General features: G+C 40.9%; 1 protein-coding gene across 6 annotated transcripts in view; it reads left to right on the top strand.

The window, feature by feature from the left end:
* Nucleotides 1-15477, top strand: part of LOC143028152 (uncharacterized) — a 72461-nt gene that overhangs the window by 36203 nt on the left and 20781 nt on the right. For 4 of the 6 annotated variants that reach the window (XM_076189841.1, XM_076189839.1, XM_076189840.1 and 1 more), the window contains 7 exons: nucleotides 1234-1490; nucleotides 2216-2495; nucleotides 2585-2757; nucleotides 2856-2940; nucleotides 3099-3206; nucleotides 6911-7031; nucleotides 7190-7384. In XM_076189841.1, coding sequence (XP_076045956.1) covers nucleotides 1234-1490; nucleotides 2216-2495; nucleotides 2585-2757; nucleotides 2856-2940; nucleotides 3099-3206; nucleotides 6911-7031; nucleotides 7190-7384 — 1219 coding nt within the window. The remainder of the gene's footprint in view (nucleotides 1-1233; nucleotides 1491-2215; nucleotides 2496-2584; nucleotides 2758-2855; nucleotides 2941-3098; nucleotides 3207-6910; nucleotides 7032-7189; nucleotides 7385-15477) is intronic. The other 2 variants (XM_076189843.1, XM_076189844.1) reach the window with 2 other exon arrangements.

Genomic DNA, 15477 nt, shown 5'->3' with positions numbered 1-15477 from the left:
AAGTCTGCTCAGATTGAAGGTACAATGACTCTCTTGGCCAGTCTTATGCTTATCCTCAAATACATATTTCTCATGGTTCTTTTACTCTATTTCACCTTTGGACTCGCTCCTCCATTCCACACTACATATGGTCCTAAATACTTAAACTTCCCCTCTTCCACTAGCCTCTTGTTCTTTGAACTCATCTTCAGCTCACCACCACCCACACTTTTTGTACACCTCATTACCATACTATAGCTCGCATTTACTTTTAGCTTACTCCCCTCACATACCCTCCCAAACTCCTCCAGCAATGACTTCAGTTTATTCTCCAGCTCAAGGACGAGCTCAGTGTTATCCACAGACAACTGGCTCTTCTCCCACGTCTTTCTACTTTAGCTTACTTTCTCCAAACCTTTATCCTGCACATTTGTTTACCATCCACACCACCCCATCCACATTAATTTTGAATAATCATAGTGACATTAGACATACCTGGCACAGCCCCACCTTCACATTTTCTCCATTCCTTACCTGCAGACAAGCTCTATTACTCGCCAAAAAACTTTTGTCCACCCTCAACAGACTACTTCCTATCTTGTACATTTTCAGCATGTACTATACTTCCCTTCCACTCTGCCTCCCATACGTGTCTGCTCCATACATGACTGTGGATACAATTACTCCATACAACCCAGTTTGTATTTATCCCCAAATACCCATTGCCTGTGAGTGTGTATTTGTTTGTTTATGTGTGTGTGTTTTTATGTTTGCACATGTCTATATTGTTTATAGATTTATTTATTGAACAAAAAAAAAAAAAAAAAAAAAAAAAAAAAAAAAAAAAAATTGGTCCTCCAATAGGGAATGGAAAATGTTGTCGCAAATTGTCTGAAGGGAAATACTGTGGTGGTCCTTAACCCAGAGGAATTTTCCAGCTAATTGCTGCCCTGCTGACCTAACCATAGGGCAGGGCATGTCCATGTGGTGCATAACTGCCACACTAGTCCATGACTCCAGAAAGGGGTTCATGAGCTTTGATGAGGAAGCTGGCCCTAGACTTGGGGTCACTTTTCTATTATGTGGAAGAATTTTTGCTTTGTGTTGGCATATTGAATGACTTAATTGTTCTAACTTTAGTAAGCCATACTAAACTTTTCCCCTCAAGTTGTCTACCACCACCAGCACATAAAGAGTGAAGCCAAGGTGTAGAAAGGTGGCTGAGGTGCAGTGTTGTTATCATTACCCCCTCAGGAGGACTACCACCCAAGAGAGCAACAACGACGCCACTTTGGGGATGATCGCAGACCATACTACCAGCAGCCTCGATATGAAGGGGGGCGGTCCTACCGTGAGGAAGAAAGGGGGCGTGGGCGCCCCCGTTATGAGAGGGATGGCAAGCCCCCCATGGGATCCATGCGCCCCAGGTCCAACTACCACAAGTATGTGGGCCCATCAAAAAGAAGATCTTCACCTCACGACCATCCTGGAGCAAGCAATAAGAGGCAGAGGTAAAGCTCTATACAGCAATGGCTATTCAAAGTAGATTTGACATCATGTATTTGGCTGCTGGAATTGTTGTTTTTGATGTTTGAGCTAATGGGGTGCACCATTGTGCACACTCCGTATTGCAACATGAACACATGCCACACAAAACAGTTTTGACATTATTATGGTGAAGAATCCAAGAACCTATGTAAGTAGAAAACTGATCTGAAACTGTTTGAAATTCAGTGGCAATTTTACTGTGATTTGATGCATGTTATGAACAAGAACAGAGAAGTACAGAGCTACAATCTGTAGTTACTGAATGATGAAAACTTTACAATGAAGACCCAGTGTGCCAGTTAAGTGCAGGAAGATCTAGTCTGTCAAGTGCACTATTGTAACCTGTGTTTCTACTGGAAATGTGGCGACATATTGTCCTTTATAAAGCTTCCTTATCCCAACAGCAATCAGACCATGTTAGAATGTGCTGAAAAAGTAATTTCATCAAAATGCTTTAGAATGTCAGTATTTTCTTTGAAGTTATAACATTGTGAATAAAGGGAACACTTTCATGAGCATATAACAAGGTAAGCATGGTGTATACATTGAAGTATTGGGAAGAGGTGTTGGAGTTGGTAATTTCTGTTGTTAATTGAGTGCATATAAAACAGTAGTCCAATAACATTAGGTCTAGAAAAATTTCCCAGATTTGTCTCTAGGCTTGTGTAATTTAAGCCTGTGTTGACAGACCAGAAGAGTTGGATGGAAGGGATAAGCCAAGAAGAGATGTGGAAGATCCTAACAACGATGAGAAGCAGGTTTCCAATGAAGATGAAGAGGGCAAGGATTTGTCTGGAGTTGCAGAGGGAAGTGGTGGTAAACCCAGTGGTGTACAGGTGACAATACGTGCAGATGGTGAGAGAGCTGTCAACAGCGAAGGGCATGTCCATGTAGGAGGTGGCATGTACAGGGCATACGTAGAACTGCGATGCCCACATTGCCCAAAGCAACGTTCAATTACCTTCAAGGTTAGTTCATGGTAATACAGGTAGACACATGTGGCACATTTTCTTGTGTGTTTTTCTGTAGAATATTGATGTACAACATTCTTTTTTAGGAATACAAGTATCATTTAGCAAGTGAGGCTCACAAGAGTCAGTTGAACAGTCTAGCTCGGAAGCACTCTCTAGTACTTCGAAAAATCAGAGTTCAACAGAGGCAGGAACAGAAGGATATTGAAGCAAAATATGAAGAAGAGAAACCTGAGGAGTTCAAGAATGCAGTCAGAAGGTGAGGGATATACTACTTTTGTTTATTTGAACTTTGGAAATTCATAATTTGTGTACAATCTGAAATGAGCAGTGTTTATTGTGGTGAATATTTTGCAGGTTCTGCAACATGTGTAAGTTAGCCTTCAAGAACATGCCTATGGAGGATAATAGTCTTGTACACAATCGAAGCAAACTACATAGGGTCAGTAGTGTATTATGTGGTACATGATGATTAGAGTAGGAAGTAAATATATAATTTGAATAGAGAAGTAAATATATATTTTGATGATCATAAAAGTGGGAAGTAAATGCATATTTTGAATTGAGCATTAATTTTCTTTTAATTCTCCTACATGATAGATTCAGAAACACTACTTGCATCCAAGGTGTTTAGTGTGCCGTATCACTTTCCCGACACGAATGGTGTATGAGCATCATATGGCCTCAATCAAACATTTGAGGGTGAGTGTGAGTACCTCTTGCAGCTTATAGCACTTAAGCCAAATCCCCAGTGTTGCTTTTTGCACCAGATTTGAATATTTTTAACTAGTTTTGTCTAAACATCTAAACCTTAAAGAATTTGCATTAGAATTGCATGCAAAAGAAATTCCCATTCTACTAACCTATATGTGTTTTGCTGTGTTGCAATATCTGGAGTGAAGTGGGATTAGGTTGAATCGGGGTAGTTTTGTTTTTTCAGCCCAGTCTGAACCACCATTACCCCTACCAGTACCACATGGCCTACTTCTTATGGGATATGCTTAATGATTGTCATTTATCACTGCACTATTAAGAGCAGTCAAGAGGTTTTATAAGAGTAGAGCCTATATTAGAATTAGAAATGGAAAGCGTGAGTGGTTTGAGGTAAAGGTGGGACTTAGCCAGGGATGTGTTGTCACCTTGGCTGTTCAATTTATACATGGATTGGGTGGTGTTAGAGGTAAATGCAAGGGTAATGGGCCCAAGATTGGAGATTGTTAAAGAAAATGGAGAAAAGTGGGAGATAAGCCAGTTATTGTTTGCTGACAACACTGTGCTTGTGGCAGAATCAGAGGAGGTATTAAGGAATTTAGTAACAGTTTGGGTAGGTGTGTGAAAGAAGGAAATGGAAGATAAATATGGTTAAAAGTGAGGTGATGAGATATACAAGGGGAGAGGATGGAAGCAAATTGGAAGTGAGTATTAACCCATTAAACTCCGATGACAAGATTCTTGTCATTTGGTCAAATAAAACAAAAAATCATAAAACACCAAAATGTTTGATCAAACACCAGAAAAATATGACGTCAGTCATCGCTTCATGCAAGGACTGACGTCATATTTTTCTGGTGTTTGATCAAACATTTTGGTGTTTTATGATTTTTTGTTTTATTTGACCAAATGACAAGAATCTTGTCATCGGAGTTTAATGGGTTAAGGGAGAGAGACTGTAGGAAGTGCTAGAGGAGTGAAGCTGGAGGTAGAATGTAAATTGATAGAAGCAAGTAAATTCCTTGAGGGATTAAAAAGTGTAAGGAGAAATACATTTGGGAATGGATGCTAAGAGGAGATTATATGAAGGGGTGATTGTGCCAACTGTATGGGGGCAGAAACATGGAACATAATAGAAGAAGAGTTTAAATATATTTGAGATGAAATGCCTGAGAAGTATGGTAGGGGTTACTAGGCTGGATAGAGTGAGAAACGAGGAGGAGAGTGGGTGTGAAAAAGGAGTTGGGGTTGAAGAAAAAGTAATGGGATGGTGTAGACATGTGGAAAGAATGAGTGAAGAAAGATTAGTAAAAGAGGTGTGGAAGGCAGCAGTAGAGGGAGTGAACATTAGGTGACCAAGGATGAGATGTATGGGGTAAAAGGGGCATTAGGAAAGGGGGAAATGTCTGTTGAGAAAGGGAAAGGAAAGACAGAAGATAGGGGTGAGTAGGAAATGATTTTGTAGTAATGATGCTTTTTATGCATGAAAGGGAGTGAGTGGGAGACAGGGGTGCATGAATGATATTTTAATGCAGCCTGAAGGGATTTCTCCTTGTCATCTCCTTTTCTGCAGAGAGGGTGGGTGGAATGAGTGAGGATGAAATGGGTGGAAGTGGAATTCCTTTTGACTTTGGCTATCTCCCTTGTAAGGGGGAAAAGCCCTTGGTATATTTATGTACAGTGGGGGACAAAAACTTGGGTGCCAGAGTAAAAATAATAAATTTCCTCAAATAACTTAAATTATCAGGTACTTATGAGCTCTCTAGTACTTTGTTGGACACCCCTTTCTCTTGATACATTCTTGGAAATGTTTAGGGACAGATGCTGCAAGATTTTGAAGCCACACAGGCTCCATATTCGTCCAAGTAGCCTTGATGGCTACATCTAGTATGGGGGTTGATGAAGTGTCGCTTTTATGTAACTTATTTTTCATGAGTGCCTAGAGATTCTCAATTATGTTTAAATCAGGCAAATTACCTAGCCAATATTTTATATACACCATACCACAGAATGCAAACCATTATTTAATGAGTTTAGCAGCATGGCATGGTGCACCAACCTGCATAAAGACATCTGTATTACACTGAATAAAACAGTCCTCCAAATGATCATTAAGTAGCTCAAAATATTGGTCTGCATTCAGAGTTATATTTTTGGTGGTATCACTAATGATCCCACACCATGGTAGCCAAAAACACCCCAAACCATCAATGAATAAGAATGTTTTACAGTACTGTGTGTGAATTTTGAGTCCAAAGGATCACTGCCAGGACGATGGTACACTTTGCCAAGACTGTTTCCAGTAACAGTGAAAGTGGCTTCATCACTCCACAACACATTTTTCCACTGCATAGTGTGCAGTGGTGGGCCAAGAAAACTCGTGATGCTGGTGGAGCTGATCCGCCATCACAGAACAAGCCCACAGGGAGGCCCAGGAAGACGACTCCTTGTACTCTGAAGGTACTGAGAAGACTGGTAGATGCTAGTCCATATATAAGAGCACCACAGTTGAAGGAAAAGAACCCTAAATTACTTGATCGTGCGTTTGTGAGAGCAGTACGCCACTGCCTGCATGATGATCTGCAAGTCTAACACCACAGTGCTCGCAAGAAAAGGGTCGCATTTTACCACAAATATTTACAGTGGGATGTAGAGAAGTGGAGAAACGTGTTGTGGAGTGATGAAGCCACTTTCACCGTTACTGGAAACCATCTTGGCAAAGTGTGCCATTGTCTTGGCAGTGATCCTTTGGACCCAAAATTAACACACGGTACTGTTAAACATCCTGATTCATTGATGGTTTGGGGTGCTTTTGGCTACCATGGTGTGGGATCATTAATGATACCACCAAAAATGTAACTGAATGCAGACCGATATTTTGAGCTACTTAATGATCATTTGGAGGACCGTTTTATTTTGTGTAAAACAAATGTCTCATGCAGGTTGGTGCACCATGCCACACTGCTAAACTCATTAAGAAATGGTTTGCATTCTGTGATATGGTGTATATAAAAGATTGGCCAGGTAATTTGCCTGATTTAAACACAATTGAGAATCTCTGGGCACCCGTGAAAGATAAGTTACATGAATTCGACACTTCATCAACCCCCAAACTGGAGGAATATGGAGACTGTGTGGCTTCAAAATCTTGCGGCATCTGTCCATAAACGTTTCCAGGAATGTATCAAGAAAAAGGGGTGTCCAACAAAGTACAAGAGAGCTCATAAGTACCTGATAATGTAGGTTATTTGAGGAAATTTATTATTTACTCTGGCACCTAAGTTTTTGTCCCCCACTGTATGTATATATTTTCATTTTGTTACTTTTGATATAAGAAGACGCCATCATAACTCCCTGAGAAGGAGATTCTGTGATATTAATCTAAATATCTTAGGATGGAGAACTGGGTTAGGGAAAGGGCTGTTGGTTAGTTTAGATCAAAGGATGCTGAGGTGGTTTGGGCACATGGAATGAATGGATGAGGGAAGGCTGGCAAATGAATGTAAAACAAGTGGATAACATCAACGTGAGAGGAAGACCAAGAATAAAGTGGTTGGGTTGGATGAAGAGAGCTTTGGCTGCACATGGAATGTCTTGTGAGCCGGGAAGCGAGGGTACCAAAGATAACAATGTATCTTGTTACAGAGTCTTTCCCCGTCTCCGACATGGTATGATAAGCATCTTTTTTATTTTTTTCTTAGGCCCTCACAGCAATGCTAGATAAAGATGGAAGTCAAGAGGATAAAGATAAAAAACACGACAGTGAGGAAGAGGAGTTGGATCTTCGTAATTTTATGACCCTGGATTCTGTCGGGGAAGATGGTACTAACAAATTCTAGTATTATAAAGACTAGAAATAGATTTGTCATTCCAGATGTGTAGGAGTTTTAGTGTACTGCACAATTTGAGAAATATGATGCCATAAAGTTTATAAAGGGTGTATTATGTGTAATGTGTTAATTTATATACTTTATTTGTAGATGATGAGGTGGGCTCTGAACATGAAGAAATAACAGGAGGTTTAGATGTAACTGAAATTGCGGAAGAAGACTTAGCAGGTGGTGATGAGGAAGTAGAGGGGGCACCAAGAAAGCATGGAGATGTTGGACTGGCTTGGGAGAAGCTTCAACTGGAAGATGATGAGGAGGAAGAGGAAGAAGACCAACAACCACTAGGTACAGCTGGAAGCCACTCTTCTTGATTGTTATACACATTTAAGGTTTTCCATTCATGTATATATTAAGCACTCTTTCTCCCTTACCAGGGAGGTAGCCTAAATCAAAAGATATGATTCCACATCCACTCATTTCATCCCCACTCATTCCACCCCCACTCATTCCACCCCCATCCACCATCCCTCCCTCCCTCTCATCGTGGCTCCTCTTGGATGACTGGTCATCTCTGCATATTGCCCATAGCCCTTGGTCAGAAGCAATGCAGCAAGACACAGCACATCCACAACAAGGCCACTTCATTTAATTGGTGACACCCCCCCCCACACACACACACTCTCTGTCCCCTCTTGCAGGAAAGCTAAATACAGGGAGAAATCACTTCAGGCTGCATGCAAATATAATCTTTCATTGACCCTATCTCCCATCTCCTTTTCCACCCCCACTCTCCTACTCGCCTCCTCATTTCTCATTCTATCCAACCTTGCAACCCCTATCATACTTCTCAGACATTGTATCTCAAACACATTTGACTTCTTTCGCTCTTATGTTACATGCTTTTGCTCCATACAGTGCTGTCAGCATAATTACCCCTTCATACTATCTCCACTTAGCATCCATTTCCAAGTGTCTATTACTCGTTACACTTTTTAATCCCCCATTTTGCATATTCTACAATCTACCTCTGCCTCCACTCCCTTTCTTCCCACATGTGATCCCAAATATCTAAAACTATCCACTCCCTTGAGCCTCTCTCCTTTACGACTCTTCCAATTTACTATCATCCTCTCGCCTTGTACATCTCCTCTTACTTTTACCCATATTTACCTTCAACTTTCTCCTCCTGCATCCCTTCCCAAACTCTGTCACTCCCTTAATTCCTCCTGTGATCCTGCCACAAGCAGTGTTGTCGGCAAACAACAACTGGCTTACTTTCTTGTCTCATTTTCCTCTAACCATCTCTAATCCCCTGCCCATTACCCTTGCATTTACCTCCTGCAGTACCCCATCCATGTACTTATTGAACAGCCATGGCAACATGACACATCCCTGACATAGTCCAACCTTTACCTCAAACCACTCACTCTTTCAATTTCTAATTCTAACACAGGCTCTACTAAATACATATACCAAAGCCTTCTTCCACCTTACAAGGGAGGAAATGTGCATTGATGTGGTACAGATGAGAGTGAAAGGGAAGAGATAGGCAGTATGTTTGTGAGAAGAAAGATGGATGTGTTGGCATTTAGTGAAACCAAGTTGAGAGGGAGGGGCAAGTGTGAGTTTGGGAGTTTAGTTGTGAGGTTCTCGGGAGTGAAGATAGGATGAGGGAGAAGGGGTGGCTATACTAGTAAGTGAAGAGTTTGTAGTGGAGTGGAAGGAGGTTTCTTTAAGGTTAATGTGGATGAAGGTGAAACTGGGAAAGGAGATGTGGGTTTTTGTAAGTGCATGTGGACCTGGTAGTGAGAAGAGTGTAAAGGATAAGGGGGCTTTTTGGATGGATTTAAATAAGTGCATAGAGGGATTAGGGATAAATGTCAATGTAGTGGTATTGGGAGACCTTAATACTAGGGTAGGAAATGAACCAATAGATGGTGTGGTTAGGAAGTGTGGAGTTCCAGAAAAAATTGTAGTGGAGAGTTGATGGTGGAGATGTGTCTAGAGTTGATGATAGCAAATACAGTGTTTAAGAAGAAAGTCAAGCATAAGTACACATGGGAGAGGGTGGTGGATAGAAGGGTGCTAGATAGAGCATTAATGGACTATATAGTTGTAACTATGAGTATAGTAGGAAGAGTTAAGGATGTACATGTTCTAAGGGGAGAGAGTGGGGAAATATCAGATCATTTTCTGGTGGAAGGTAAGTTGAGAGTGGAGGATAGATGGAGAAAGAGGAAAAGGACAAAAGGTAGGTAGGTGCTTAGAGTGAACTGCTTAAATGAGAAAGAAAAGGAGGAGTAAAAGAAAAGGAGAAGGAGTACAAGAAGCAGAGAAAGGAGTGGGAGGGAGTGAAGGATAGAGTAGAACTAGTGGAGGAGGAATGTGGATGGTTCAAGTCTGGAGTCACAAGGTGTGCAAAGATGGTGTGTGGAGCAAGGAGGATGGGAGGAAATAGAAGGAATAGTAGTGAATGGTGGGATGAGGAAGCAAAGAAGGTTTTAGAAGAGAAGAAGCAAGCTTTCACAGATTGGTGACAAAATAGGACGAGCGAATCGTATGAGAGGTACAAAGAAAAGAGAAGAGAAGTAAAGCAGAAGATAAAGGAGGCAAAGAGGAGAGCAGATGTGAAATGGAGGAAGAGTATGATAGAAAATATTGAAAGTAATATAAAAATGTTTTGGAAAGAAATTGAGAGGAAGAGGAGGCAAATCAAGTAGAGAAGAAAAGGTAAAAGGTGCAGATGGAGAGATGATAATGGAAGAGAAGGCAGTAAGAGGAAGGTGGGCAGAGTATTTTAGGGAGTTGCTAAATATGAAGAAGTATAGGGAGGGAAAGTTAGCTGTGATGAGCGAAGAAAATGAAGGAGAAATAAGGAAAGATGAAGTGAAGGCAGTTGTTAAGATGATGAGAGCAGGTAAGGCACCTGGGTTGGATGGATATCATGTAGAATGTCTGAAAAAAAGGAGGTACAGTGATGGTGGACGGGCTGGTGAGGTTATTTAATGTTTGCTTAAGAGAGGGTAAAGTGCTGGAGGAGTGCCTGTATAGTTCCACTTTACAAGGGAAAAGGGGACAAGTGTGAGTGTAGTAGTTTCAGAGGGATCCGCTTGTGAAGTGTAGTTGGGAAGGCTTATGGGAGGGTCTTGATTGAGAGGATTAGGAGAGGAACAGAGGGAGTAATTGGTGAGGAACAATGTGGGTTTAGAACAGGTAGGGGTTACATTGATCAGATTTTTGTGGTAAGAGAGATGTGTGAGAAAGCTATAGGAAAAGTTAAGGATGTATCTTGGGCTTTTATGGATCTGGAAAAAGCTTATGACAGGGTAGACAGGAAGGCACTGTGGAAGGTTTTGCAGATATATGGGATAGGAGGAAAGCTTCTAGGAGCTGTCAAGAGTTTTTACAAGAGTAGTAGAGCATGTGTCAGGATTAGAAATGGAGAGAGTGGATTGAGGTAAAGGTGGAACTTCGTCAGGGATGTGTTATGTTGCCCAGGCCGTTCAACTTATACATGGATGGGGTGATGAGAGAGGTAAATGCAAGGGTAGTGAGTCAGGGATTGAAAATAGTTAAAGAAAATGAAGAAAAGCGGGAGATAAGCTAGTTATTTGCTGACAACACTGCACTTGTAGCAGGATCAGAGGAGGGATTGAGAAAGTTAATGACAGAGTTTGGGAAGGTTTGCGAAAAAAGAAAGTGGAAGATAAATGTGGGTAATAGTAAGGTGATTAGACGTACAAGTGGAGAAAGTGGCAGCAGACTGGAAGTGAGTATTAAGGGAGAGAGACTGGAGGAAGTGAATAGTTTTGGATACTTGGGTGTGAATATGGCAGGAAAGGGAGGAGTGGAGATAGAATGTAGATTGAGAGAAGCTAATAAATGCCTTGGGGGTCGACCTAGGATGAGATGAATGGATGGGGTAAAAGGGGCATTGGGAAAGAGGAATGTCTGTTGAATAAGGACAGGAGAAGACAGAAGATAGGGTTGAATGATGAATGGTTGTGTATGGATGATGCTGTAATGCATGAGGTGGAGTGGGTAGAGGATGGGGGTGTGGGAGTATGTGTACAAGTTTAATTGACACAACCCAAAGGGATTTCTCCCAGTCTTCTCCTTTTTTGCTTGAGGGGACAGATAGAGGGGGTCGCCAATTTAATGAAGCAGCCTTGCTGTGGATGTGCTGTGTCTTGCAACACTGCTTCTGACCCAGGGCAGTGGGTGAGATGCAGGAATGACCTGTCATCCAGGAGGTCCCAAGATAAGAGGGTGAAGGGGAGTGAAATATGTTAGGGATGGAATGGGTGGGATTCGTTTTTATGCATTTGTTTTTTGGCTACCTCCCATATAAGAAAAAAAAAACCCTTAGTATATGTATGTATATACAAGGGAGGTAGCCAAAACACAAAGGCACAAAATCCACTCCCATCCATTCCATCCCCACATATTCCACTCCAATGCAACCCCCTTGGCGCCTCCTGGATAAAGGGTCATCCCGGCATCTCGCCCACTGCTCAGGGTCAGAAGCCGTGTTGCAAGACTCCGAGCATCTACAAGAAGGCTACTTCATTTAAATGGCGACACGCACGCGCGCACACACACACACACACACACACACACACACACACACACACACACACACACACACACACACACACACACATTCACTCTACGAGCATAGCTCTTGTCCCATAAAATACAACTAGGTAAACACACACACTCTACGAGCATAGCTCTCGTCCCATAAAATACAACTAGGTAAATACACACACACACACAGAAACGGTGAATGCCAAAACTATACACAATTTTAAGAATAAACTGGATGCGGAAAGATACGAAATTGGGTCACAACGAGCATAGCTCTCGTCCCGTAAAATACAACTAGGTAAATACACACGCACACACACATCTACAAAATTATGAAAGGAAAAGAATGCCTTGATAGAGAGGATTTATTAAAGCAGGACAGAGGAAAAACAAGAGGACATGTAATGAAACTCAAAAAGGATAACTACAGAAGAGACCTGAAAAAGAACAGCTTCCCACACAGAGTGATAGATATATGGACCAAATCGGATAAAGAAATAATGTGTGCAAACACAATACAAAAATTTAAGAACAAACTTGATCTTGCAAAATACAAAAACAGATCACCACGAGCATAGCTCCCCTTCCTGTATAATACAACTAGGTAAATACACATACGCTCACACTTCTCTGTCCCCTTGTGCAGAAAAAGAAAAGACTAGGGCAAATCCCTTCGGCCTCTACTAAATACATATACCAAAGGCTTTTTCCCCCCTTACAAGGGAGGTTGTTGTTTACTGATGACACTACTTATGGCAGGATCAGAGGAGGGATTAAGGAAGTTAGTGACAGAATTTGGGAAGGTGTGTGAAAGAAGTTAAAGATAAATGTGGGTAAAAGTAAGGTGATGAGATGTACAAGGGGAGAAAGTGGCAGCAGACTGGAAGTGAGTATTAAGGGAGAGAGACTGGAGGAAGTGGCAGGAAAGGGAGGAGTGGAGGTGGAGGTAGAATGTAGATTGAAAGAAGCAAGTAAATGTCTTGGGAAAATAAAAAGTGTAATGAGAAATAGACATTTGGAAATGGATGCCAAGAGGAGATTGTATGAAGGAATGGTTGTGCCGACAGCACTGTATGGGGCAGAAATATGGAACATCAGAGAGGAAGAGATGAGTTTGAATTTATTTACCTAGTGGTATTTTATAGGAAGAGAGCTATGCTTGTAGTGACCCGCCTTTGTATCTTTCAGCATCCAGTTTGATCTTAAATTCTTGTATAGTTTTTGGACTCTGTTTCCACATTTAGTTTGTTCCAGATATCTATCACTATGTATGGGAAGCTATTCTTTTTCAGATCTCCTCCGTAACTATCCTTTTTCAGTTTTATTTTTTTATCTTGTTTTTCTCCTATCCCACTTTAAGTCATCTCTATGAAGGACTTCCATCCCTTTCATAATTCTGTAAATTTTTAGTAGGTCTCCTCTTTCTCTTCTCTGTTCCAGGGTTTTAGTTCGAGTTTGTTCAATCTTTGTATGTCAATTTGGAGAGTGTTGGTGCCATCTTTGTCATTGCTTTTTGAATTCTTTCTAATTTCTTTGTTCTTTATAGTACTAGGTGTCCATAGTGTCACAGCATACTCCAATTTTGGTCTTGTCAATGTAACTAATATTTTCTTTACCATTACTTCATCCATGTAATCAAAGACCACTTTCATTGATCTTAATAAATTGAAAGTTTCTCTCACTAATTTGTTGATATGTTTGTCTAGTGCCATGTCATTGGTGATAGTTACTCCTAGGTCCCTTTCCAAGTTGACTTTTTTAACTTCCTTTGTACCAATTTTATATTGTCCCAATATTCTGTTTTTGCTTTTTCCAAATTCCATTATACTACATTTCTTGATGTTGAAATTCACTTCACACTTCTGACTCTATTTCCAGACTTTCCTTGTATTCCACCTATTGTTTCAATTTTTCATAGTAGCTTTTTGTGTGGTACTTTGTCAATGCTTTTTGTAAATCTAAGAAGGCACAATCTGCCCATCCGTCCCTGTTATAAATGATTTCTATTAGCCTCAAGTAAAAGTATATCAAGTTTGTGGCACATGATCTTCCACGTCGAAATCCAAATTGTTTTGGATTTAGTATTTTCTCCAAATGTTTAATCCATTTTATAACTTTTTTGCATGTTTTTGCTATTGTACTTGTAAGGGAGACCGGTCTATAGTTGGATTTTCTTTGTCCCCTCCTTTGTATATTGGTACAATATTTGCATTTTTCCAATCTTGTGGTATTTTTCCTTAAGCGAGAAATCAATTATCTTGTGTATTTTGTCTATTAGTTAATCTATACATTCTTTCAATATCCAATTTGCAATTCCATCTGGTCCGTGTTACTTTCTGATGTCAAGGTTTTTTATTTGGTTCCTTACTTCTTTCTGTGTCACCATTATTTCTTAAATTGCAGGGGATCTTTCTGTCCTTCCTCCCAATTTTGTGGGCTTTCAATTGTACATACATACATATACCAAGGCTTTTTCCTCCTTACAAAGGAGTTCCAGGAAAGAATCGTAGTGGAGAGTTGATGGTGGAAATGTGTCTAGAGAGTTGATGATAGCAAATACAGTGTTTCGGAAGAAAGTCGAGCATAAGTACACATGGGAGAGGGTGGTGGATGGAAGGGTGGTAGATAGAGCGTTAATGGATTATGTAGTGGTAAATAGGATTATGATAGGAAGAGTTAAGGATGTACATGTGCTAAGGGGAGAGGGTGGGGGAATATCAGATCATTTTTTGGTGGAAGGTAAGTTGAGAGTGGAGGATAGATGGAGAAAGAGGAAAAGGACAAAAGGTAGGGAGGTTCTTAGAGTGAACTCGTTGAATGAAAAGGAAAAGGAGAAGGCGTACAAAAAGAAGCTGAAGGAGGAGTGGGAGGAAGTGAAGGATAGAGTAGAGCTAGGTGTGGAGGAGGAATGGGGATGGTTCAAGGAGAGAGTCACAAAGTGTGCAAGGATGGTGTGTGGAACAAGAAGGACAGGAGGAAATAAAAGGAAGGGTAGTGAATGGTGGGATGAGGAAACAAACAAGGTTGTAGAAGAGAAGAAGTGAGCTTTCACAGAATGGTTACAAAATAGGATGAGGCAGTCATATGAGAGGTACAAAGAAAAGAAAAGAGAAGTAAAGCAAAAAGTAAAGGAGGCAAAGAGGAGAGCAGATGTGAAATGGGATAAGAGTATGACAGAAAATTTTGAAAGTGATAAAAAGATGTTTTGGAAAGAAATTAAGAGAGGAAGAGGAGGCGAATCAAGTAGAGAAGAAAAGGTAAAAGGTGCAGATGGAGAGATGATAATGGAAGAGCATGCAGTAAGGGAAAGATGGGCAGAATATTTTACGGAGTTGCTAAATGTGAAGGAGGATAGGGAGGGAAAGATAGCTGCAGTGAGAAATGCTAAGAAAATGAACGTGATGAGTTAGGAAAATGGAGGAGAAATAAGGAAGGATGAAGTGAAGGCATTTGTTAAGATGATGAAAGCAGGTAAGGCACCTGGTCTGGATGGATGCAATGCAGAATGTCTAAAAAAGGAGGCACAGTGATGATGGACTGGCTGGTGAGGTTATTTAATGTTTGCTGGAGAGAGGGTAGAGTGCTGGAGGACTGGAGGAGTGCCTGTGTAGTTCCTCTTTACAAGGGGAAAGGGGACAAGTGTGAATGTAGTAGTTTCAGAGGGATTAGCTTGTTGAGTGTAGTTGGGAAGGCTTATGGGAGAATCTTAATTGAGAGGATTAGGAGAGGAACAGAGGGAGTAATTGGTGAGGAACAGTGTGGTTTTAGGACGGGTAGAGGTTGTGTAGATCAGATCTTTGTGGTAAGACAGATATGTGAGAAAGCTATAGGAAAGGGGAAGGATGTTT

The sequence above is a fragment of the Oratosquilla oratoria genome, chromosome 9 (genome assembly GCF_046742065.1).
Source record: "Oratosquilla oratoria isolate Oo_2021 chromosome 9, ASM4674206v1, whole genome shotgun sequence".
NCBI classification, from domain to species: Eukaryota; Metazoa; Arthropoda; class Malacostraca; order Stomatopoda; family Squillidae; genus Oratosquilla; species Oratosquilla oratoria.
This window is presented reverse-complemented; position numbering and strand designations above follow the sequence as displayed.